At 41.7% G+C, this 24,183-nt stretch overlaps 1 protein-coding gene across 12 annotated transcripts in view; it reads left to right on the forward strand.

The window, feature by feature from the left end:
* The first annotated feature begins 213 nt into the window (after positions 1 to 213).
* Positions 214 to 24,183, forward strand: part of for (cGMP-dependent protein kinase for) — a 39,362-nt gene continuing 15,392 nt past the window's right edge. The window contains exons 1-10 of one of the 12 annotated variants that reach the window (XM_086977669.1): positions 6,616 to 8,771; positions 9,460 to 9,606; positions 12,302 to 12,492; positions 12,664 to 12,776; positions 16,346 to 16,495; positions 18,796 to 18,887; positions 19,321 to 19,431; positions 19,944 to 20,056; positions 21,506 to 21,559; positions 23,765 to 23,823. In XM_086977669.1, the coding sequence (XP_086833795.1) occupies positions 16,379 to 16,495; positions 18,796 to 18,887; positions 19,321 to 19,431; positions 19,944 to 20,056; positions 21,506 to 21,559; positions 23,765 to 23,823 (546 nt within the window). In that variant the 5' untranslated portion in view covers positions 6,616 to 8,771; positions 9,460 to 9,606; positions 12,302 to 12,492; positions 12,664 to 12,776; positions 16,346 to 16,378. The other 11 variants (XM_086977677.1, XM_086977675.1, XM_086977680.1 and 8 more) reach the window with 11 other exon arrangements.

Here is a 24,183-nt window from a genome sequence, read left to right on the forward strand (position 1 = left end):
TAGCTGTCAGTTACCTTGGATAGGTAACCGGATAAATTCCGCGCTTGATATTACCAGCACTCTCCCATGCGTCAGCGTATGCGTGACCTGGTGTTACGAGGTGATGCCATGTTGTCTTCAAAAGGAGGGTTCGCCGACTTTACTCGTTGACTGCTGCAGGAACGAAGACTAGCGGGTACGAACAAAAGCGGGCGATACAATGCCAACAAATGAATTAGCGGACGCTACTTGATAGTTGTAGATCTATAGTTTTGTGTTTAGTGTAAAATTATTGGTGAGGACTGGTGCAAGTGTTAATCCGGATTTGGCTTTGATTCAAGTATCACTAATGTGAACTGGTCATGCTGCCTATGTACTATTATATCAGCAGCACCTGTGAGTGAGTAGCGAGCGGAAGCGAACGGTTCGAAGAATCTGCCGGCGGCAGTTCGACGGTACGAGAGATTATGCAGTTCTTATGTTTATTTTTTCATTTCGTTTCTGATCTACGCGACCTGATATCTTTTCAGCGATAATTAATATTAGTGCTTCGGAGCTCCTTCCAGAAATAAATTTCGCTAGATGCGCTGCTAGTTTGCCTTATACGGCGTAAACACTTTCCAGACTCTTGGGCTGCATAGCTGTCTCGAGATAAAGCAGGGCTTACTGCGTACCGTGGTGGCGCGTTGTGACGACTCTGTCTACCTTCCGCTCCAACCGTGGTGTGTGTTGTTTTTGTTTGCGATGCGTGTCGCCCTTCCTGCCATGGTAGATTTATTGTCGAACTGGCAGCCAGCCACGCACTAACCGTTGGACCTCACCCAGAGAGCGCAGAAACTGCGAACCGGGCTGAAGCAACAACGCAATGGTTTTAGGCAACGACGGTTTCCGAAGATATCAATAGAAGCAACTGCGCTGTAACGACAGCAGCGGTAGCAACGGCTCGCAGTAGTGGTCGTTTCGACAAAGAGAGCTTTAGCGTTCATTTTTTTGTTCGCTCTAGCTCTTAGTGATAGTCTATAGGCAGACAATTGCCTTGACGATAGCAGTGCTATGTGATTGTTGCATTGCTACTGGTGACACTAACTGGAGAGCAGCAGCCGGTAGCCGCTACGGCGGTGGCGGCGGCAACAACACCTACAGCGCTGCAGTAGTAGTTGTTTATTGTCTGGTTGGCCGACTTGACCGGGTCCGGCCCGTTAAGCATGAAGAAAAAGAAAAAGTGCAAGAAGAAACCGTCGTGCAGAAAAGCCTCATTGCTGCTGCAGCCGCTGCTGCTGGTTTCTGGCCGCGCAGACATCGTTTACTTTCTGGCGGGGCTGGACCGGCAACGAGAGGAGGACTGCTGGTAATACATGTTATTATTCATCCATTCGTCTGTGTCTCTCCTATCCGTTAGTCGGCTCTGTACGTTCGGCTGTCCGTCTTGTTCTGTCTGACCGCACTACCCCGCCGTCATAGCGTTGCGGCAACGGTCGAATCATCGGACGGCGCAGAACTGAGGGCGGTTGGTGGCAGCAGCATAGTTCCAAGCTACAACAACTTTTGCTGCTGCTGCTGCTGTCGCCGTCATTACAGTGGAGCTGGCACCGCATTAAACGCTGCAGTAATGCTTATAGTTTTTCTAGTTATAGTCGACGTCACCGTCGTTCGTTCGTACGGAGGACAACAACAGCAGCAGCAGCAGCAGATTATCAGTCCGAGCTGATTTGCTGTGGCTGTCTGTTGATATTGTGGGCCAAACAGGCCCTCGGCTCTTTGCGCTTTCCTCCTGCTGATTCTGACTGGCTGGCAGGCAATTGCTGTTGGTGCGTGCGTGCCACCGCTGCTGCACATTTTCTGGGAGGGGGAGAGATCTACGACTGAACGAACAACACAAACACTGTTTTGTTGTTGTTATTGTCGATGATGTTGTTGTTGTTGCATTAGGCTCGCATCGTCGTCTTCGTGTTGGTATTGATCTTCGAGCCGCTGGCCAACGTCGCGGCAGTGCTCGTCGTCGTCGTCGACGGCGACAACGTAAAGGAAACGGACAAGCAACCAGAGAAATCGACATCGCCATTGCCAGTTTTGACTGCATTAAAGTCAACAAAAAAAGGTAGATGTGCCTATCTAACAGCAACAGGAACAAGAGCGCGTGAACCTCCGCTTTTCTGTGTGTGTGTGTGTGAATGCGTGCATTTTGTGTATCTACAACACCTGCCCGTTTTATGTCTTCTTCGTTCGTGCTGCTACTGCCGTAGGCGCTGCTGCCGCTATTGTCGTTGTTGATGATGAAACGGAAACAACATACAGAAGGCAGCAACAGAAATAAAGCAGACGAGGTAGCGTGTTTTCGAATACCTTAAGGTGTAACTCGACAAAAACGACGACGGCCAACGACGAGAACAGAAGGGAGATTTATTCATGTCGTAGTTGACATCGAGAAAAGAAAGAGTACAGCTTTTTAGTCATACGAGGCTGTGCGCAGTGTCATTGTAAACGACGACGAGTGTCAGCGGGATCATAAACGAATCTTACGAGATCTTATTAGTACAATCACATAGAGGAGTTCTTTCAATTCGTACAAAAGAGCAGGGCTCTGACCCAGTAGTGGAAATAAGTTACGGACTCGGGTAAGTAAGTGTATTCAATGGAAGTAGAGTACAACGGGTCAGATAAAACGAGAGCGATTCGGATACCACGGATAGCTTATGCTGGGAGTGTTTGAGAGCATGCATAGTAAACGAATATTAGGATCGTATCTATGCATGTTTCCTTGAACTAGGTTTGAGGCTCGAAGCCAGCTAGAGCAGAAATGTAAAGCAGATGAGGTAAGATAATGTTGCAAGACTACACGGAAGCGAAAGGCCGTGTTGTTTGCTGATTTTTCGTTGTTCTTGACGACGAATGCGCTGCTGAGGCTGCTGTAGAACGACAGCAGCGGTAACAATCTCCACCGTGCGGGTGCAAAGTCCGCGAGAGTGAGCAGCCATCGGCCAGGAACAAGCTGTGACCATTGGCGCTGCCACTTATGGATCGACGATACGCGAAGACATCATGATGGAGGGACCACCGCAAGCGAACGAGAAAAGCGGCAGGCCCGGCTGACGAATGAACACGCAGCGCCCTGCTGCAGCCAATCCCCACTCTCAATAGGACCGGTTTGTTTGTTGGTTCCAGCTTTCGCTGTGGCCTATGGAGACAAATCATGGACGCGCGTCAATGTTGCAAGTGATCGTCGCGGTTGCTATGATGTTAGTGGCAAAGATAAAACTAAAATAACCGCAACAACAAACATAATTGTACCGAATATTTTAATTAATAGTAGTCAGGTAGCGCTATTGGGGAAGTAGGGTTCTCGAAAGCGACCGACAAGTAGAAGCACGGCTGCTAGTCAGATTAACAGCGGCAGTTGGTGGTCGGCACGGTGCAGTTGTAGCACTGGCGTTCGTGCCGAGACGTTCTCGGTAAAAAAGGACTCCATCCGAGGTCAGTCCTTGGACGCGTAGAGTCTAACACAACAACAAACGCCCAAAGTCGATGAGAAACGGGAGTCTAGTAAACGTTCATGTGAAGTAGGAGGTTCAAATGGTAAGGTCTAGATGTGAGGGGTTTAAATGTGGGGGAGAAACCTTGAGGCGTTTACCTGTATAGATTGAGGATGGGTGGCACTAACCCAACTATGCAAATGGTACAGTGTTATATGAAAGCAAATGATCGCGAATTGTTAAGTTGTCTCAGATCACCACACTAGCATAGGGAAAAAGTGTGTAATGCCAGTAAGCGAACTTTATGTCAGTATTTGCATAAGGACAATGAATATGAATATTTTTCGTATATCTCATTTATATATCAATAGCAGTAATTATGTTTTCATAAAATATGTTACACTTAGGACTATATTCAGGAATGATGTGTTAAGGAACGAGGTTACGAGGATACAAACAAGTATATTATCGGGTTGAGTCAGTCGTTTAAATCAAATAAGTGCGGAAGACAAAAGCGAGATCAGTGGATAAATAGATATACGCACAATCTGTACATAGACGGGCAAAAGAGAAAAGTATAAATAGCTTGCCTTTAAACGCTGGAACGCGTTGAGAAAGAAACGAAAACGGCTCGCGCCGGCATTATACAACAGGATGTGGTTGCTATTACTGTCTTTGGCCTTCATATCCACTCTCACCTAGTAATATTCAAGTATAGCTCACTACCATTTCTATCCTAACAGCATAGTTGTCATTATATTGATATTTCTATTATTCAGCGTTAGGGTCAACAAAAAACCGTTGCTCTCACTATTCAGCTACCAGCATCAGAGTCTATGGTAAAAATGTTAGGCTATCGTTGGCACGAACTCCATTTGGTTTCAAACACGTCATTTGCTTTATATGGATTTACCCTAGATGTAAAAACCCCGAAAAATCATTTAGGCTACAAGCCTGTTCGGCCATCGGTTGCAAATTGTTGCATTTTTCGTTTTGTTTAAAGTGAAAGCAGACGTTTCAGCGTTCCTTCTGCGCAAGATGGTAGTATTTCTTACGTTGATTTATTCTACCTATAGTGCTAATTTGCTTATAGAAGTTTTTGAGAAAATCCTTCGTAAGCTAGATTTTTTCTTGAAAATTGCGGACGACGAGCTATGACTAAATCTATTCTCCAGAACATCATTATATTATTATGTTTCCAGGATTTTAGTAGAAATTGACGATATCGATTACAGAAACATCGTACCTAACTCGTGCGAGTTGTGTATCGTATTTTTATTTTTTATGTTACTATGAGTTAATACGTGTCCCACGAGTCAACAGCCATAGAAGTCTGTTCTGATCGTTCGCTTTATGGATCAAAAAAAGTGGACTGTAAAATAAATAAGTCTACGGAAAATTATGAGAACTTAATTATTACTGTACGTGGTGACTGCTTGAAATAAATTAATTAATTTGAGCTTATAGTGGCTGCTAAACGACTGTCATTGTCTATACATCGTGTTGCGCTAGGCATAGTTCGTACGGCGTGATATTAAGGTGCTGTTACCGCGATAAAATCGTCGTGTACGCTGTTGCTAGTTGCTCATGCGCTCGTTGCGTTTAACCAGCCGACAGGCATCACGTTGTCGCTGCATCTAAGGATCACGGAGGTTAGGCGATGACGTTAGATAGGGAAGAAGCTACCACGCCAAAAGCAGAACCAAGCAAAGCCAACAAAATGGTGTGGACTGGCAGTCGAACGTTTAGGTCGGGGGGCAAACCGCCATTATTCTTCAGTATTGTCTGTCGGTAGTGCTGCCTCGTTGCTCTACAAACGAACAACCTTGAGGGCCGCTACAGAGGTAGCATCAGTGCTGCCGGTAGCCAGCCAGCGAGTGGTCGTCGTACACTCCTTCGCCTGGGTTCACTCACCGCCGCCGCTTCTTGTCATCGCGCTCGAGCATCGGCCATTGCCGGAATAGTAATACATCGGTGCTGTGTTCGGTACTTTGTTCTTGTTGTTTGCCGGTTATTGGATTAGAAGATAAGTATTACAGATCAAGAGAGAAATTAGTGTAAAGGCAGCGACGGGGATAATGCTGTTATAGGTAGAGGCCGGATGGTCCGTAAGCCGGTCGCTGATCGGTCTTCAGTGGCTGATTCATTATCGCCTGATAAATGCTCACATGACAACGAGCGGCGGCACGAACGAGGAACTCAGGATGCCGAACTCTTGCTTTTGTGCCATCTCTGTTTCGCTCTTTTTACGGCGAATGCCACATACAGCGGCAGTTGAATACAGCTAGCGTATTAGCAGAGTTGTGAACGTTGTCATGGCTTAACGGTAAGCCATAGCCGTCTCGGTCTGTTTACGTCGAGGCCGTCGTGAGCTATTGGGGGATGTTTCGAATCATCGAAAAATCTTGCGTTTCACGTACTGCGTTGCTGAAGGTCGCACGTCTCTGTATCTGTTCCCTGAGGTGTGATCGCTAACGCGCCTGATTCTCTCGATGTCGGTCCTAACCACTCAGTGGCGTCGCCTGACGTATCGGCGCGTTCAGAGAACCTGAGAACACCAATGCAGACCGAGCTCGCCGTTGTACTTGACACTATCGAACAACGACCACTGCCACAACTCATCTTGAAGCCCCGATCTTCGATGTTGGTATCGTTGAACCGAGTCCATCCGGTTTTATTTTTAGTGTTCTTTTCGAAGCTAGACGATGATAGTGACGGCCGCGCTGTGCATACGAAAATGGCCGACCGTGGGCGACAAGGGCTTGTTAGGAAATGGCGTGTAAAGAAAATAGGACTGTGTTAAATTGAACTAAACAGGACCCATATGTCGGTCTGTTTATAGCTACGTAGTGGCCAATGCAACCTCCCTTCTCGGGATGGATGGCGTGATAGCAGTACGCGCGACAGCCACATGGGTGATAGTCATGACCGCTCCGCACTCTAGTTATTTCCTCACCCCGTCCTCGCAGTTGATATGACCGTCACTGTAGAGCAACAAGCTCATACGACGATGTTATCCTCATTACCAGTACTACTATCTAACAGCGGAAAGGAAGCAGACACTACTATCTTTGAAAAGATGATTTTGTTGCCAGTACCGTCTCTGTCTCTCCTATGAGCCAGTTGAAAATGCCTCGCAACCGCTTGCTGTACGTCGTGGTGTAACGATTTGATTTCGAGTTTACTTGTTCTTAATCTACGGTCAATAGCAGACAAGGACAATAGCCTGTGTCACGAGTGGCGTTTTCCATTATTATTATTTTGGAAGGATATTAGTATACCTGCGTGTAAAAGCGTGTTGAAAGGCTAGAAACCTTTGCAAGCGAAGGCTCAAGTCAGACGAATCTGGTTTAAATTTGGGATATAGCGTAGTCAGGAATTCGCTCTAACGTATGTCGGAAAATGAATATTAAGAGATCATAATCAGATTCCTCTATTAACATTGTTCAGTCGTACGCTTTGGTAAAATGTGCTACTATACGACCAAGCCCTTTCAGTCTCTAGGCTGGGCCTTCTATAAGGTTCGCACTAACTTCGTCAAGTGGAGATAAACTACAACGAAAGAACCACATAGATAATCCTGTTATGATGCCTGCTTACTTCGAGTTAAATAACGTTACAGTTAGACAAGTAGTTTAATCAAAGAGTTTTCTTATACAGCTTATGCCTGTCCAGTATCCAGAAGGAATATAGTTTTTTCCACTGCAAGTTTAAGTGTCGCTTGTGCGTATCAAGGTAGATTCCGAAAGTGTGGTAATCTGTAACGACACCTTAAACAACCAGCTACGTGCATTGCACATTATCGCAAATTATTATGTTCGCTACGCTATTTAACTGTCCACTGGAACCGATAATGTGCAGTAACACAATTTTCAACTTGTACCGTCTAAAATTACTAATTCTATAATCAGCCCTTTATTGTCAAATGATTTATTCATAATTCTACCAATATGAATTCCCCCGCTACGCATTTAAGTTCACGCATCCTGTAGCGGCAACCAGCTAATGCCAAAAACAGATAGTTGTCACTTACAGAGTTCTTTTGTCTATCATTATCTGGCCCAAGACCGGAGCAGTGTTCCTTGAAATCTTAAATCCCGACTGTTGTCAGCTGTTTGAATTTTATTGCTAAGCCATTGTTAATACAGTATCACGGCTGTTCCAACTCTCTCAGATCCAAACAACCAGCCGCCACTGTCTTTGTCATCATTAAGCAACGGTATAAGCACCATCGAAATCGTTGTTAGATTTGTGTATGTACTTGTTGTGCAGTAGCCATAGCTAGCAGGCAGGCAGACAGACAGACAGATCTATAATAAAATGAGGTCACTTTTATGTCACCTGGTCGCCATTTAATCGTGAGAACCAATTTATAGGACGGGATTAAATGGCTGTCCTGTGATTTTGTTGTATTAATCAGGCAGTTAGTCAATTGAACCGTTTGAGTATGACTGTTATTGAAGAATACGCTACAGGCGCGTGGATGTTGTTTCGTTTTTATCTGATTTGACGTTTTGAAAGAAAAATCTTCTTATATGTTTTTTTTTGTTAATTTTTATCATACTTATCCTACTTTGAGGGTAGTGAATAGATTGTCTTTGTCTGACCATTTAATTTATTTGTTCATATGAGCGATGTTCGAAACTGACAAAAGTATACTATACATTCAAAGGAATGCAAATATCGCATTCCGGTATAGAGAAAACAAAGGGATTAATTATAAGTTGAAAAAGCGCTTCTTAGAAGGATTAATTCCGTGTTGGTTCAGATAAACAGGCTTTAGTGGTATTACTCAGAATTATTTAGACTCAGGTGCTGTTGTTTTAATAGCTTAACAAACCACTTTGTTTGTGCTATAAAATATGAATGTATGTGTTAATTTTTGTAAAAGTCTTTTGCAATGTTATAGCCAAGCTGGAGCAGACATTTTAACATAGTAGTGCGGAATATGCTCCTATATAATAATAATTTAGAGGCAGATGAAGTAGTAACTGATTCGCTACAGAGTCTCTTATAGTGTTTTTTATTTTGGAAAAGATCTTAAGTATACCATCGTCGCTATGTCTGGTCGTTTGCCTTTAGACCTGGTATGCTTTGAAAATGATATCGACATATTCTCAAGTTTTTTTTTGTAAAAATCATACGTTGCAGTGCGACAACAACGGCAAGTACAGACAGTAACAACTGAGTGAGGATTCGCTCATAAACTGCCAGGGATCAGTCGCTACTGCGACGTTATTCCAGACTCAGAACGTTATATGAAAAGCTTGATTTAATTGATTACGCGACATTTCCGTTGATCTATTTGTGGCCAGCGTAAGGGTAAGGTATTGAATTACATTGTGAGCTGGTAATATGCTACAGAAATGAGCGTTTCTGATAAAACGTATTAGTAATGTAAAACATTTATGCAAAACGCCCAACCTCTAATGGACCGCTATTTGTACGATTTCGGTATGATACATAGGTTTTTGTGTTGCCTAGCTAGCGATTTAACCGTTTCTGGTTTGTTGATGATACAAAGCATTCATCCATTCCATGATTCAGAATGTTACGAATTAGGATTATTTTGTATTGTAGTGCATTTTTTTTACTCATATTATAGCGGAACACATTACGGTCGAGGGCAAAACAACGACCTTCTTTTGCCAGACCAGAACCCACCCTTGAAGAAGACTTTAATCGTCTGATACAATTGTCGATCGCTCATCTGGTAGTTAAACTAGACATAGTTAATGTCTCCACCTAAAGCGGTAAAACACAATCGTTAATTTTTTATATTCACCCAAATTAAATCGGACATTAAGGAATCGGACGGTTTAGAATAGATTCGCCACGTGTTTTCTGGCTATGGTTTTCGTCTATGTTAGAAAGATACGGGCTCTAGTTCTAGCGAAATGAAGTCTTCACAAAGCATTTAAGTTAGCAGTCAGCCTTAACGCTGATATGCCATTTTCTGCCTCAGTCGAATTAAATACTGTATTAAAAGCGAAGCATCTTCTTTCCTCAGAATCCACGCCTTAAGGCCACAGAAACGAGACCCTTCATTCTGTTGCTTCTCTTCGGTGGACTTTTGCCAAACATCAGTTGCAAGTCCTCGTTATAGCTGAAAGCGAATACGCAAATTGATCGAGAAGTTGAAACATTCGTTAGCATTGTGAGTTTGGTCATAAATATATACCCATTTTATTTAGCCTCAAATTCGTTTACGGCCTATAGGTAATATGATAAAACGATTTCTGACCTCTAGCTAATGCCCGCAATTCATGGAACTACAAACACCCTTGATCTGCTGTATCTAGCATTGTAAGGGTGCTATTTATTATTATTATGTTTTTATCCTAAGCATTTATCGACATGATTTGTGAATGTATTTAGTGTACGGAAAAGGTGGTTGCAAAATGATGACGATCAATCGGAGCAGAAGTGACAGATGAAACGAGAAAGTTAAATGCATAGGTATCGGATTGAGTGGTCTCTCGAACAACTCGATTTGAATAGCGACGATTCGAGGTGATATCGGTCTCTGAAACTGAAAATGTAATGGGCAAATAAAGTAATTATAAAAATTAAAGAAAACGTCAACCGAAGAATAATTTAAACTCTCTCCAATACTATATGTAGGTATTCGTTAGGAAAGGCTTAATTATAAAATGATTGGCCTGCGTACCGCAACATCAACAATAAATGTTCGAAAAAACGTAAAGTGAATTTTTAACTATTTCTTTACTGCTGAACGTCCCACCTACTCCTGATAAGCACACCAGCACGTTAATCACACCACGATCTACGAGGATCCCTTATTTTGTCATTATAGATGAAGGCTATAAGCGATAAATTTCTTCTCGACGTTTTTACGCTACGATAACTCTTTGCAATGGCAGAACACTTTTTGCCACACATCGTAAACGTTAAATCATATCATCAACAATGAAGTCATTCATCTACAAGGAAGCTGTCAATAAAGCTTAGCTGTTATAACAGTTATAGTAAAAAAAAAAAAGATGAAATAACACTCAGCAATGACGGAGAAGACTATGTGGGACGCCGCTACCTTTATCGAGACACGTTGTAAAGCGTATATATTATATTTGTGTAGCAAGGTCTCTATCTGGCTTTCAGTATAATTTATTTCTCAGGACATTTCTGCGATAATTTATGGGGTGTGTTGCGTATCTCGACATTGATTTGTTTACGCCGATTCGAAGTTTCCTAAGATTAACGGCATCCCCCACTAGATAGTATATTCAAGTCCAAGGTACATTTGTGCTCAATCCAGTAATAATGTCCTAAAAATAATTCTTGCAAGTTATGGAAGACAGCTTTGCGCCAAGTGGCATAGATTGTTTTGCTTTTTTCTCCATGAAACTAAGTCTTAACGTTTATAAAATTATATTTGGAAAAAAACAATTATATGTATATATATAATTGTTTCTGAGATTGCTACTTGATCCATTTATTATCTCGCATTCGTTGTATATTACGGTTACGTCACCCTATTGATAGCTGATGCTTGCGGGACGCGGGAGGCCTTGCATGACAACGCGATAGGCGAAATCGTGATGCTGCTTATCGTCATCCAGATAGGCAACGTGACTTTAGGCAAATATGCATGTTAGTTTAAAAGAAATCATAATAACAACCGGTAATTGTTGCTAGTTTCTAGCGAATTTGATGGATTTATTTAAGCAGCAACGGCGCCTTTAGTCTTCGGAATATTGACCGGCTTCACCGTAAGTACAATCAATGAAGGAAGAAAGAGCTTTGATTGTATGGCGCTTGAATAGGTCTTTTAGATGAGACGTTTATCAGTTGAAGCGATGATTGAACGTACGGTATTTGTAGTGATTGAGAGCGTATTGTAAGCACAGTTTCATAGCTACCATAAACCCGCATAGCTCCGGTTGACGTAAGGAGGCTGAAGTCAATTATGAAACGATTATTAATGCCGAGCCATTGTTATTTTACGTCTAGCACTTTTATTTTATGTCTATTATTATTCTATCAACTATGATCCTAAATGCTGTGAACGATAATCAAAGGCTCACAAACCGGATAATCTGCAATGAGAGCTGATCTTAAGTTACCTACCCTTTCCAAGTGGCGCGTTTCGGCAATACGCATCATTGTCGAAATATTGAAAAGAATTCGTGTGTCTAATTTACCGTATGAAACTTATTCAAGTGATATACGTGCGTATATATGAATATGCAAACATCGGCTGATAAGGTGAGCTCTATTGGCAAAGTACAGATGGAAAGTTTTGCTCTTTACCTGCTGGTGTTTTCCGGGAGGGGATGATGGCAAACCATACGGCTGCATCGTCGTGGCGGTGGAAACAGTAATATCTTTATCTTGGTAACCACTCCCTCCATTAGAAACAGTTCGATGAAAGAAAGCTGAAAGGACAAAGCTGTGACAACGCTGTAGAAATCGAATGCCAAACGCTTTCTTCCCACGCGTTCAGCGATAGGCCGTCTCCCTTCACCTCATTTAGTACGCTTCGCCATGGTCTGACGGTCATTTCTCGGCGGTTGTCCCCCTTATTAAACTGTAGGTGCGAGCTTCTACATCTCACTGCACTTCAGCTGATCTAGTCTTTTTAATACGCAGGTACGCGGTCCCTCATCAGGATTTTCATGTCATAACCGAAAGTGCCCTCGGTTGTATAAATACGGCACGAAATTGTTTCTACTAAAATCGTATTATTGCTCTACGGGCGTTATTATCATTACACAAAGCGTTCTATGTGCTATGTGTACACGCCTATTCTCATATGGATGTTTTTATACAGTAATTATAGGCTGTCAGTGAATATATATAACGTGCTTTTTATATGTGATTCGTCTCAGTCACCACGCGGAGCTGGCGTATTCAGCTCGTTTTATTACGTACGAATCTGTATATGTGGGGGACCTTGTTCGTCCGGTACGAAGGGGCAAGAAAGACAGAAGGAGCGCAGAGAGGAAAAGAAAGCTTGAGATACGAAAGGGGGGCAACAACAACGGCAGAGCGCAAGAGAAACGATAGAAAGGTTATTTAGGTAAGGCTCATGAGCACTAGAGCAATCAAGGTGCTGCTATTAGCGTAGAGCATTTCGTGGCGTTTTGCTGTTCATTATACTTCTATGTGTGTATTTATACGATCTGCGCATGTGGGGGTGTATATTGGTCTAACCCGACATCGTCTCGATGTGCCGTGACTCTGATTACAGAAGCCCTATGTGGTCGGCGCCTTGTGCCTATACCCCTGGCCTATCACCCTTTGCGTAGCAGCCTACGTTCAATTACCGCATAGCCGTTCCAGCCTCCGTGGACGACGCATCGTGTGAGTACAATTTACAGCATCAGAAATGGCGAGGTCTTTGCTGACGATAGTATTGAAACGATTGTTTTTTGTGACTACAGTTATTTATTTATTATGAATCTTTTTGTGACGGCAGACCCTGATGGCAACTTAAGTGAGGAGAAACTTTGAGAAAGTATTTAGGCCAAACCTATATCCTCAGTCCTAGGTGGTATTTTCCAACACTAGTATCTTGTGTTCGCTTGTCAGTTTTTATAGGCTCGCCTCATATTTAGAAGTTTAGAAAAAAATAGCTTGTTTGTAGTTTGTTAATTAGCCGCATCAACTCAGAAACAGGTACTTAAATAAGGTTTTTCCATTAACTGAAAAGGACATCTCTCGTGCAGTGTCCACTGTATGTTGCTGCCATTCGATCACCATGGCCTCAGGTCAGGTTCTAAACTGGTCACAATTTCTTTTTGAAAATTCTTCTTATAGTTTGTAAATACTTTTCAATAATACCTATAAATAAGCCGCCGATATTAATATGTGTAACCGCCTTCTTGTATTGCTCAAACATAGCAGACGCAAATAATCTTAGGGTTTAAATTCTAGGTTGATTCTAAGTTAAAAGTCTCGTAAGCTCCAAGATTTTAAAGCACCGAAAAGCCGAAAAGGGTCAAACAGGCACATACAGTTAAAAAAAAAAGCTTATAATCTGTCTTATTATCTCTTTTATGAGGATGACCGTATCGTCACTAAGTACTTTTTATAAGTAGGCATAACAGTGTCATCCGTTCGTTATAAAGTCAATTTTGGGAGATATATCGTTATTTGTGTCGGATGTATTGCTTGTAAGTTTCGATAACGATGTACCTTTAAGCGTTCAGCCCATGTTAGAGAGTTGGCGTTAACATAACATATGAACAGGGGTCTTCTTCGATGCACACACAAGGCATTTAGTTTAGAACTCCATGACTACCACGGCGAATAATTGATTTACAAGCGAAATTGTATAACAAAAAAGATATTGCTATTAGCTGGTGCACAATCCGCTTCACGTCACTGTTGCGTTTCTACCGTTATTTGACTGCCATAACCGTTTTTAGAACGTGCTAATACGTACATGCCATAGATATGTATGTATGCGCACTCTTTGCATCACTCTATCGCTGATGGCTTTAAGCGACCCTAAGTCCTTAGCTGAGAGCCTCTGTGCATTGCTTGGCGAACTAATAGAGTTTGTCTTCTTTACCCAATAGGAATAATGGTTGCATCCGCATTGCTACACCAGCCACAGGTCTCCTGCAGCTGACAGAGAAACGGGGTAGGCCGTATGTCGACTGATGGCTAGCGGCCCAGCTCTTGATTCTCATGCACTCGTGATTTGCTTGCTGAATTCACTCATTACATACATATGTATCTTTCGGTGGTCGTCAGATCTTATCGGGTCGATAAGGATACTTTTATAGTGTCTGACACGCGTGTACATCGTACATTAGTGCTACTGAGATGATGAGGCGTGTCGACGACAATATCCGTTAATGTTCTCTCTCTCTCTCTCTCTCTCTCTCTCGCTCGCTCGCTCGCTCGCTCTAACTTTATCGTTGCATTAGCTAGTTAGGATTTTCGATTCTAGCGACAGTTTGATGGAAACTGCTCAAAAATGTTTCGTATTGGTAGTCGGTTATTGGTAAAAGGTCGTGTATAGGCCAACATAACGGGTCTATCTATCCGCCGTCTGTCTACCTAAAACGAAAAGAAAACAACGACTTGTTAAACTAACTTCCTGTCGTATGTCTGTTTACTCTCAACTGACCGTTATCATCACCTCGCTTTCAGTGATGCCGGCTTTTTCTACCAGTGGTAACTAACTTCGATGAAGAAAGCAGTTTTTCATATAGAGAATGGGGTCTCTGGGTTATATTTTTGAGTACGCTGTGTACTTCCGTTTGTGTCCCCCTTTACTACAGATTATACTTGGCTACTCCTGGGTGCCTCCAACGTTGAAAACCTGTCAGTTAATGTTCGGGTAATATAAGGATAAATGATCATCGTGGCAGTGAAAGTCATCCTAGTAATAGGGATTGTTGATTAATTTCATTCCGATGCCATCTGTATCAATGACCCTATCAAAGACTGTTTCGCTTTCGCCTATCTAGATATCCATGTATCTCTTTATGTCGATCTCAAAGAAAACGTTGGCTATTACCTTCCGACTGGCACCCACTTTACCGTTCTTAGTGCCGCCGCGAAATGTGCTGACTCAGACCCCCACACACACACACAGACACCCACGTACAGCCGTACAGCGACATGGGCATGCAGGTTACTAATACTACAGTCTTTCAGTAGCGTTATGGACTATTTTGTTTCGGTTTAGATTTGCACATACGCACAGAGTTACCGTTTGATTTAGAACGACGATTAGAAACAGCAATTTTATCCTCGTAGCGGACCAATGTACGCTGGGCAGGCTGGGATGACTGCCAGCTGTACACAAAAATAAGGTTTGCTGGAAGCATTTCGGATATTCAATTGTTGTTGTTGCTGCTGCTGCTAAAACGGGAAAGGCTAAAGGTGGCTGTTGACGCCCATACATGACTATGTACGCGAATGCTGTTATTAGCCATGTGGGTCATAAGGTTTTGAAAACTAGTCGTACCGATTTGTCAACGGGCACCGAAGAATGATGCTGATGAACATGGCGATAATAACGATGGTTGTGGTCATCTGAATGGAAAGGGGACGGGGTGATACTACCTAACACGTGTCTGATCAATGTTATAAATCGTAAACCTGCACCGCTTACGTTGCGACGCCAATAATGGCATAAATTATATTACACTACCGTTGAGCTCAGGTTAAAAGTAACGCTTCATTGGATACAAGCTAATTCTCTGCTCGACTGTGTGGGGGATAGTGTATCGGCGTGTGCATGTTATAGATGTTGAACTCTAGCTCAAGTGTCTGATAGTTATTACGAAAACAGCGAGCCGCTATCAGTCTACTTACTTGGACATGAGCGCTAGTGTACTCAAGCCATATTCAAGAGAAATTGCCATGGGATTAGCGCGACAGTAAAGCTTTTCTATAAGGCCCTGAAGGAATAAGGTGAAGTAGGATTACTGCTGAGAAGAGTTAGTGCTACGGTCTAGAAAGGCGCACACAATTATGGCAACATATAGTTTCGCTGTAAACTTGCCTCTGACCGAACTCTAAGCTGAAGCGCATCTCGCTTCGTCCTGAAGATGTCGCCAAGTCACGAACCAAGGGAATCCACGCTAATAAATTCCTATATTTACATTTGGTTAGTTCCCTACGCATACACTGAGCCCAAGGTCGATATAAAAGCTACGAAGTAAACGTCAATAGAAAAACAAACTGCAATATATGCATTCCATGAGCATTTTTTTCTCGTATTGTCCCTGGAAGTTCTTAGTTCTCAGAAAATACTAAGTGCGAATATATTCTTTCATTGAAAAAAACTTGATTACTGACGAGAGATAAGTTGAAATGTGTCGCTAAATGTGACAAAAAAAAAAAACTTTTTTTTCGTTGTTATATTCGTTTTGCTTGTTTTAAATATAACGTTTTTTGTCTGTTTGTAGCCACACTTTTCGCATTTCACCCTGGGTCAGAAAATGGACATCTCTGAACCCGAGCAGCCGACCCCGGCACCGCCCCAGATGTTTGAGCTGGGGTCTGGCGAGGCCGGGGATCCCTTACAGGTGATCCAACAACAACAGCGAACGATCGAGGTAAAAGTCCTTTTTATTTATAGCCATATAAAGGAGTTTTTTTCCTTGTTATAAATAATCGAACCTATCCTTTCATTTATATGCAGTCGAAATTTAAGACGTTTTTGGATTAAGGAACTCGTACGGTTTCCATGCAGAGTTTCTGTTAAAGCTATGTAGTCTTCTCCTTTACTTATCGCAACCAATATTTATAGTTTCTGGGGATGCCCACTTTTTGTTGACGTGAACGGTAATTCTTTATATATTGCTCAGTTTTCTGTCATTAGTGCCAGCTCTACATCTAAAATTCACCGTAGGTAATGGCCATAGTGCTGCACTGATGCTGAATTGCTGAATTTAACCAATCATTATCAAATTTCTCAAATACGAGAATAGATCTGGAAAATCTCAATTTGCTTATCATCTCCTGTTAATACCTAGATATTTAATATATTTATCACAAACCTTGTTTAGATATAAATAGTATATTAATATATGATTTGAAACCTTTCTATCTATTAGCAAAGAAGTGGTAAGCTCATTTCGTGAAAAATCACATATGTTATATAAATAAAGTAATTGAAGTGCAGAAGATCACCCTGAACATTTTGTTTTTTTCAACATGTTTATAAATATAATAGAACACTACCGGCTCCATTGATCAGCTCCGCGCAACTGAGAGACTGAAAATGAAGGTAAAAATCAGTTAATATGCTGCTTTTATTGGGCAAGATTTGTCTAAAGAAGCTGTTGAATTTCCACTACAGCTAATTATTCACTGCATTCATGGAGCAGCTCAAGAAAAAAAAGCAGGAGACTGATTCTGATTTGTATGTCGAAATTTGAGTCATAAATGGGCATTTTTTCAAGTGATTATTAGCGGTTTGCTAGGATGCGCGTGTTGTGACATTGAGCCCAACCCTGGAGCAACATAAGACAAGCAGGGCCAAATAGGGCGTACCTGCGTACTACTTCAATTCTGCAACCCTCTTAAGGCTTCCTTACTTTCATTTCATAATTTTTCAACATTTCATAATTACCCGGCCCACAAATTCCTACCTCTGAAGGGAATTATATATGTAAAGAAGACTCTAAAAGTCAAGCCCATGGAGGGGCTTTCCCAGCCCAATGTTTCCATTGGCCAGCAGCAGCCAATGCTCTGGTGATTGTCGCCGCTATTGTTATTGTATATGAGTTCCGCTCGTGAGCATTATCTTAGAAGTTTTTGGGGCTCTCGCTTGAGCCTTGTTTATTTAAAGTATACTTTTGTTACACTGGTGTTATTAGTTCTTCTACTGATGATGCAAACCAGGTTATTGATGATCCTGAACAAAATTTACATCAATCTGTTGGCAAGTTCAGACAAATGCAGGTCATTGCTTTTACTATTACGATTATATATACAGGGTTATATATAGGATGAGTTACTGGCTTGTACTGAACTGTGGCTGGTGCTTCAACAGTTCTATCGATTGCTCTTTTCCTGCTGTTGTTTGGATGTAGCAGGTCGTTTTGCCGCTATTACTATTTGTTGTTCTGGCCAAAGTTTTCACTTCGCTTCTCATTGTGCGAAGTCAAAGAAGCATTTCAGTGTGCCATGCGAGGTGTTACTATGCCGTTGGTCAGACTGGATGATACAAATCGGCCGATGAAGCTGGATTATTGCAACACAAAAGAACAGATGCTGATAATGACAGTCAATAGGCGTCGGTGAGTTTGTGTATGTGCACACAAACTATTGGTTCAGAAAACCACAGTGGTCTACTATAGACGTTTAAAATGTGTCAAATTAAAGCTAGAAAGAAGAAAAACTATGGTTATATCTAAGGATAGCTGTGAGGTATAAAGGAAAAATAGAGAAATAAATAATAATTTCTATTCATCCTGCGCAATTTTTGTCGCCTCTTAACTAGATTCAAATCATTCGAGAGTATTTCAAAATTCGAAGTATCCCGAATATACAGGTGCGTCGTAGGCGGTGTTACGTGCGAGCTCAGTCGTCAACAAGCTATTTTTTAAGTTAATTACAGATTTTAATCGTAGTCTGTGGCCTATCACGCATGTTCACTCGTTATAGATAAATAACAAAGCAGTCTTTTTTAATAGCTGTCCTGTGAGCCATGTGTAATTCGAAAAAACAGACTGTGAAGGACAAATGCTCTATCATGTAAACGCTTGTGAGGTCGCTATGTGTATATAGATATTATACGTCCATGAACTACTTTCGCGTTTGACCTGTAAAAAAGCCGAAACATCGGCGGCGCATGATAGTAACACTAAAACGTATATATTTTGCCTGATGTATGGCTCCAATCTCGCAGGAGCTCCAAAGATTACTCGCTGCCCGCGATCAACAAATACAACAGCTCCGATCACAACTGGACAAGTACCAGAGTGTACTTATGCCGCCAAGGTAATCAGAGCGCGAACATAGCAATGCTTTCAGATTCATTTTGGCGCTTGGTGCTATTTTTATATCGCGTTTTCAACAGTATTGATCGAGTTATTTCGTAGTTTCGTACGCTTAAGCACATTATTACCTGTAGGGACGTCTGTTTTTCTTTAAATTAGTTTTGATCAAGCTTTCATCAAGCATCGATCACTCCATAGTTAGATTTTCATCAGGCAAGAGCGCTAGCTTAGGTGATCGTGTATTAAATTTCATAGGGTATCTGTTACCCCCTCCAGTCGTCGTCATTAAGGCAAATGGCGTGGATCAGGTTAGAGCTATTGTACACCAACCTAAGGCAGCATTGAGATATAAGACTTACGATCTGCGACACGTGACTTTTCGCATGGATGGTGATCTTCAACGCTATAACCTAGATCTGACTATATACCAACAGGTATTCTCGCCGAGAACGGAAGCGACAACCAGGTATATCTGCTGAACCTCAGAGTGTTATTTCGGTAGCAGATATTAATGTCACGTTCCAAGCTTATCCGAAAGATAAGGCGTAAGTATATCACATTCAGTAGACGTACGTGGTTGGAATTGAATACATAAAAACAAGAGCAACTGGATATGATGATGACAAGGGCTTAAAAGTGAAAGTTCTCGAATTAGAAGAGAGCTAGTAGTGTATCTCAAGAAATTGGCACGAAATCGGTTTCTTTTAAAAACAATAAAATCCGCGTTCATACTTATAAAAAGATAAACATCATAGTTTTTCTGGTCATAATTTGCAAAATATATCGGCCATTATTCGTTCCTGAAGCCTTATACACGCTATCACTAAAAAAGAGCGAAACTGAACGAGGCGGCCGGAACGCAAGATAATAAATGCATATACATACACTTATAAGATAAAAAAAAATACATGTAAAATTTGGAAGCAATTTGAAGTGTATTTATTCTTGTAAAAACGTTGAAAATCGTCGATTTCATCGGATTCACCATTGAAAACCAGATGAAAATACTTTTCTCAGTTGTAGGGTAAGGCTTATCTAATACATGTTTTTATTTCAGGGTACGAGACTTGATCCAGAATGCCATCTTAGATAACGATTTTATGAAACATCTAGAAACTGCGCAAATCGAACAGATCACAGACTGCATGTCACCGTGTACTCATCCTAAAGGTACATGGCACAGTGAGCTCTAGTCGTTCAATTTACTATAATGGTGTTGCTGAACTTTGACATCTAATGAATGCAGTAAAATGGTCAGGTGATGACAAATACAGGCGAACGAATGTAAACGACGAAAAATCTACGTCTAGGTTTGAAAACAAAGGCTTTTTCATTTTCATTTTAAATCCATTTTCTCTATCGCTTACAAAAGGTAACCCCCTTTTGTCCGCAGGCTGCACTGTTAGGCCCCATAGTGAACAATGTAACAACTCTGTATATTTCAATACAAATACCTAGTAATAGGTGTTACTGAAGTTAGTAAAAGTGCTCTTATACAGTAGTTTCAAGTAGTATCTTGTACATGGAATAGTTAAAGACCGTCAGGAACAGACAAAGAGTCAATTGAAGTTTACCTTCATATTGGAATGATGATGAGGTCTGTCTTCCGAATTCGTCCATCATGTCCATGTTAATTGTGGACTAATGGCGAAATGTACTAGTGGGATGTGTCCCATACTATGATATTACATTAATTAGCTCAATTGATTTATAGTAATTCGTCACGTTTTGTGTTTGACTGGGCTCGTAGCTGACGTGGACGGTATTTACTGTGGAACAATTTGGATTTTGCCTTCATGGACCCGAACGCATAAAAAAGAAAAAGTGACCGTTAACTTTGCCTTCGCCTGCTCCCTGAAAACTACGTAATAGTTTCATTCAGTCAATGGTTTATTTAATTATCCACGTCCCTTACTGTCAATAGTGGGGTTGTTCGGTCGTCGTGACATCTAATTCGTTATCGTTGCCGCTGCGTCGTCGTTACATTTCACTGCTTCGATGAGAAACGACCGAATGCGACTATTGGACATTGGGGTGATGATGTCGAGTAAAAATTGAGCATTGAGTCATGGGCCTTAACCTACACCCGGGTTTAATTGGCTGTTACGGGCTAAGACCAATGCCAATATCGGCATCAATATTTATGGAAATTATAGACAGAGTAAATGCGTATATTTGCATAAGATATATATTCGCTCTGAAATAGTGATTCTCTTTCGAGGCATAGGCTATAAAAGATGTTGTGTTTATGCACGTTCAAGTTTACATCTAGGTGGTTAGTTTGATGAACAATTGTTCTCAAGGGATAGGGGGTAACTTCTTGTTGAAAAGCCAGCTAGAGGATATTTTCGCAAACAACTTAGCTCGTATTTTTCAGTCAACGTTACGCTGAATTTAAAAGTGCAATCCTATTTTTATTGTACATGTGATAGTTCTGGGTAATTAAGTGTATGATGATTTTGACACTTCTACCTGTACAGATCGGCAGAAGTCTGAATTTCAGTTAGTCACCCTTTCCTATAAATATACGTGACAATCAATTAAGCACTCTTGAATTATTGCGACATGTTTATTTCACTATTTGTTTAACAAGAGTTCCGTGTTTTTGTGTTATCGCAGGTGATCTGGTCATTAAAGAGGGTGAAGCCGGCAGTGTGGTTTACGTCATTCAAGGTAAGTTAGTAGTTAGTTGCTAAGTTGCACATAAACTGCTATAGTCAGTGAGCACGTAACGTAGGTATCCTGGGCATTTATGGCTAGCAAAATGCCTGTTTTTCCTTGTGTTTTCATTTGCGCAGATTGACCCTCGTCTCATGAGCCAAATCTTCTATAAAAAAAAAAAAAAAAAAAAAAAAGTAACACATTTATCACTGACACAACATAGGTTCGATGCTGTTGAACTTCGCAAGTCTGCGCATATTTTTCAAACTTCTTTGTTTATGTTAAGGGGCTTACTTTTTCATAGTGAGCTACTTGGCAACAGGCGCACATTCTGCGCCCTTCAAAAATACGGATCGGCCTGAGGTTTTTTGCTTATACGAATCTATTACTGTTGCTGGAGTAAACAAATACAAGATGGAGCAGAGCACCACACAGGGCAACAGTGTTTACGTATTTTAAATAACCTAGATTTCGTTGAGATAGAAGATGACCGCTCGGCAGAACAGCATAAACGTCAAGCAAGTTTCACTTATTCTGCAGATTTTACCTTTTCCTTCCGTGCGCTACTGCACAAGCTACAGCACAGACAGGTGGTCTCGAACGCATATAAACGTTCTATGCTATCCACTGTGCCTTGATTTTCTGTTCTGTCGTACGGGCTTAAGGCATTTAATTCGCTGCGATATGACGAAACCATTGGCTAGCCACAGTGTGTAATCACTGTTACAGATTCTAGGCACTCTGAAAAGTTCGCCGGGACGCTCTGGTGTGAAGGGCAACAATGCGAGAGCTAGCGAACGTTGGCTCAGCATCGCTCTTGATCGACTCCCAGCCTAATGATACGGCATTATATTATACTGTGTTGTTGCTTTCGCTGTCGATCAATGGCACAAATGCACTCACACGCTGATACGTAATACGTAAAGCAATGCAGCTAAAAAAAGTAACGATTACAAGACTCTGCTTAGCTGGGATAGGGGCACAGGGGTGGTGATCTCTGGCGACCACAGTGACGCCGATACGGACGACAACAGCAACGGCAGAAACAACTTGTTTGTCTAGTTTTTGCTGTTGTTGATGCAGCTTCCATTGTTGTTCTTGTTGTTGGTGTTCGTGTTGACGTTGCCGTTATCGACATCAGCGACATCAAAATTATGTTGTTAATGCAGCGCAGATGGATTCGTGACTAACATGCTTGCCATTGGGCTATCGGCTTGATGAGCTGAATTATAGATTAGAAGAGATAGTTGGTCAATATAAACTACTTTTCCTGTGAAGATTCCAATCCAAGACTGTGGAGTCTGTTGTCTTCACGTAAAAAACGTGCAGCATCTATGGAGATACGACGGGCACCAATGGATGCATAGCCAGCAGTACGTCTCTTGGTCTCCAAGAAAAGATTCCAGAAAAAATGTTCACATACCCATGAGAAGAAATAAGCTTCCGGGCTAGACAGTCAAACAATAAGAAGACATTTTGGTGGAAGCGCCTGATGTAGAGGAACAGTACATTATTTAGCAGCGTTTTTCGGGTATATATCTGTACGTATTCATTTGCAGTTACCCTTTTATCAGTTCTCTGTTCATTCTATTTAATTTTGTAGGTAAAAACCTGCTACAGATTTATATAGTATAAAAAAGTAGTTGGTTCGATAAGTTGGTGCTACGCTAACCGCAAATCGAGACTGGTCAATGACCCAAATCACCCACACGTTGAGCCTATATATACACACGAACACAGGTGCGTGCATCGGTTCGTATAGATTTTCCTCAGTTACTTGAATTTGTTTGAATTGAAATGTCGAATTAGCGGCACATCGCTAGATGGGCTAAATCGGTCTGCTGTCTGAAAGACTCAAACGCACTTCGGATGGCTATTGTTCTAGCGGGATGTTATTATGTTTGGCCGAGCTAACACGACGATCTTCACAATAATGTTTAGTGTTTATAGTTACTTTGTTGGGCTGGCACCAAGTGCTACACAGAAATTGCACTCTCACGCCACGGCGCTTTTCGATGTGATACGACTAACGCGCAGAGGATAAAGTATCGCTATATCAGGTGGTAATCCATGGCTCTGTTTTAACAGTGAATCACAAATATTTGGTAGCGTTATTTTGACTACGTCCACTTTAGGTCTAATACTAGAATTATTGACCAACGGTTGGAGTTTGCCTAGCGGTTTTTAATTGATTCTTGCCAAAATTCCTCGTTTCAGAGGGTCGACTCGAGGTAACGAAAGAGGGTCGGTTTTTGAGCCATATGGGAGTCGGAAAGGTGCGTATTAGTGTATTAGATTATTTAATTTTTAACGAAATCTATAAACGTAGCGAAGTGACTCTCTTACGTAAGCACAGAGAAATGCTGAGTGATATAATTAATGTGTTTCCACAACAGGCAAATCCGTTAGGAGATCAGGAACCGTATTCGGGTTTTGACGGCTCTGGGTCGCTAATGCTCGTGTAACCATCAGAGCTATCATAGTAACCCAAAGACGACTATAAAAATCACCACAACAAGCTATTCACTTACCGTCTTATTTTGCGACGTTCCGCTCGCAGGGTTTAGCTTTCAAGGCTCAATTTACTTTGCTGATTTTACTATTGGAAGTGCCCATTTAGGACATGGCCTCCGACG

This window comes from Varroa destructor, unplaced genomic scaffold (genome assembly GCF_002443255.2).
Source record: "Varroa destructor unplaced genomic scaffold, Vdes_3.0 BEIS01000001.1, whole genome shotgun sequence".
Lineage (NCBI taxonomy): Eukaryota > Metazoa > Arthropoda > Arachnida > Mesostigmata > Varroidae > Varroa > Varroa destructor.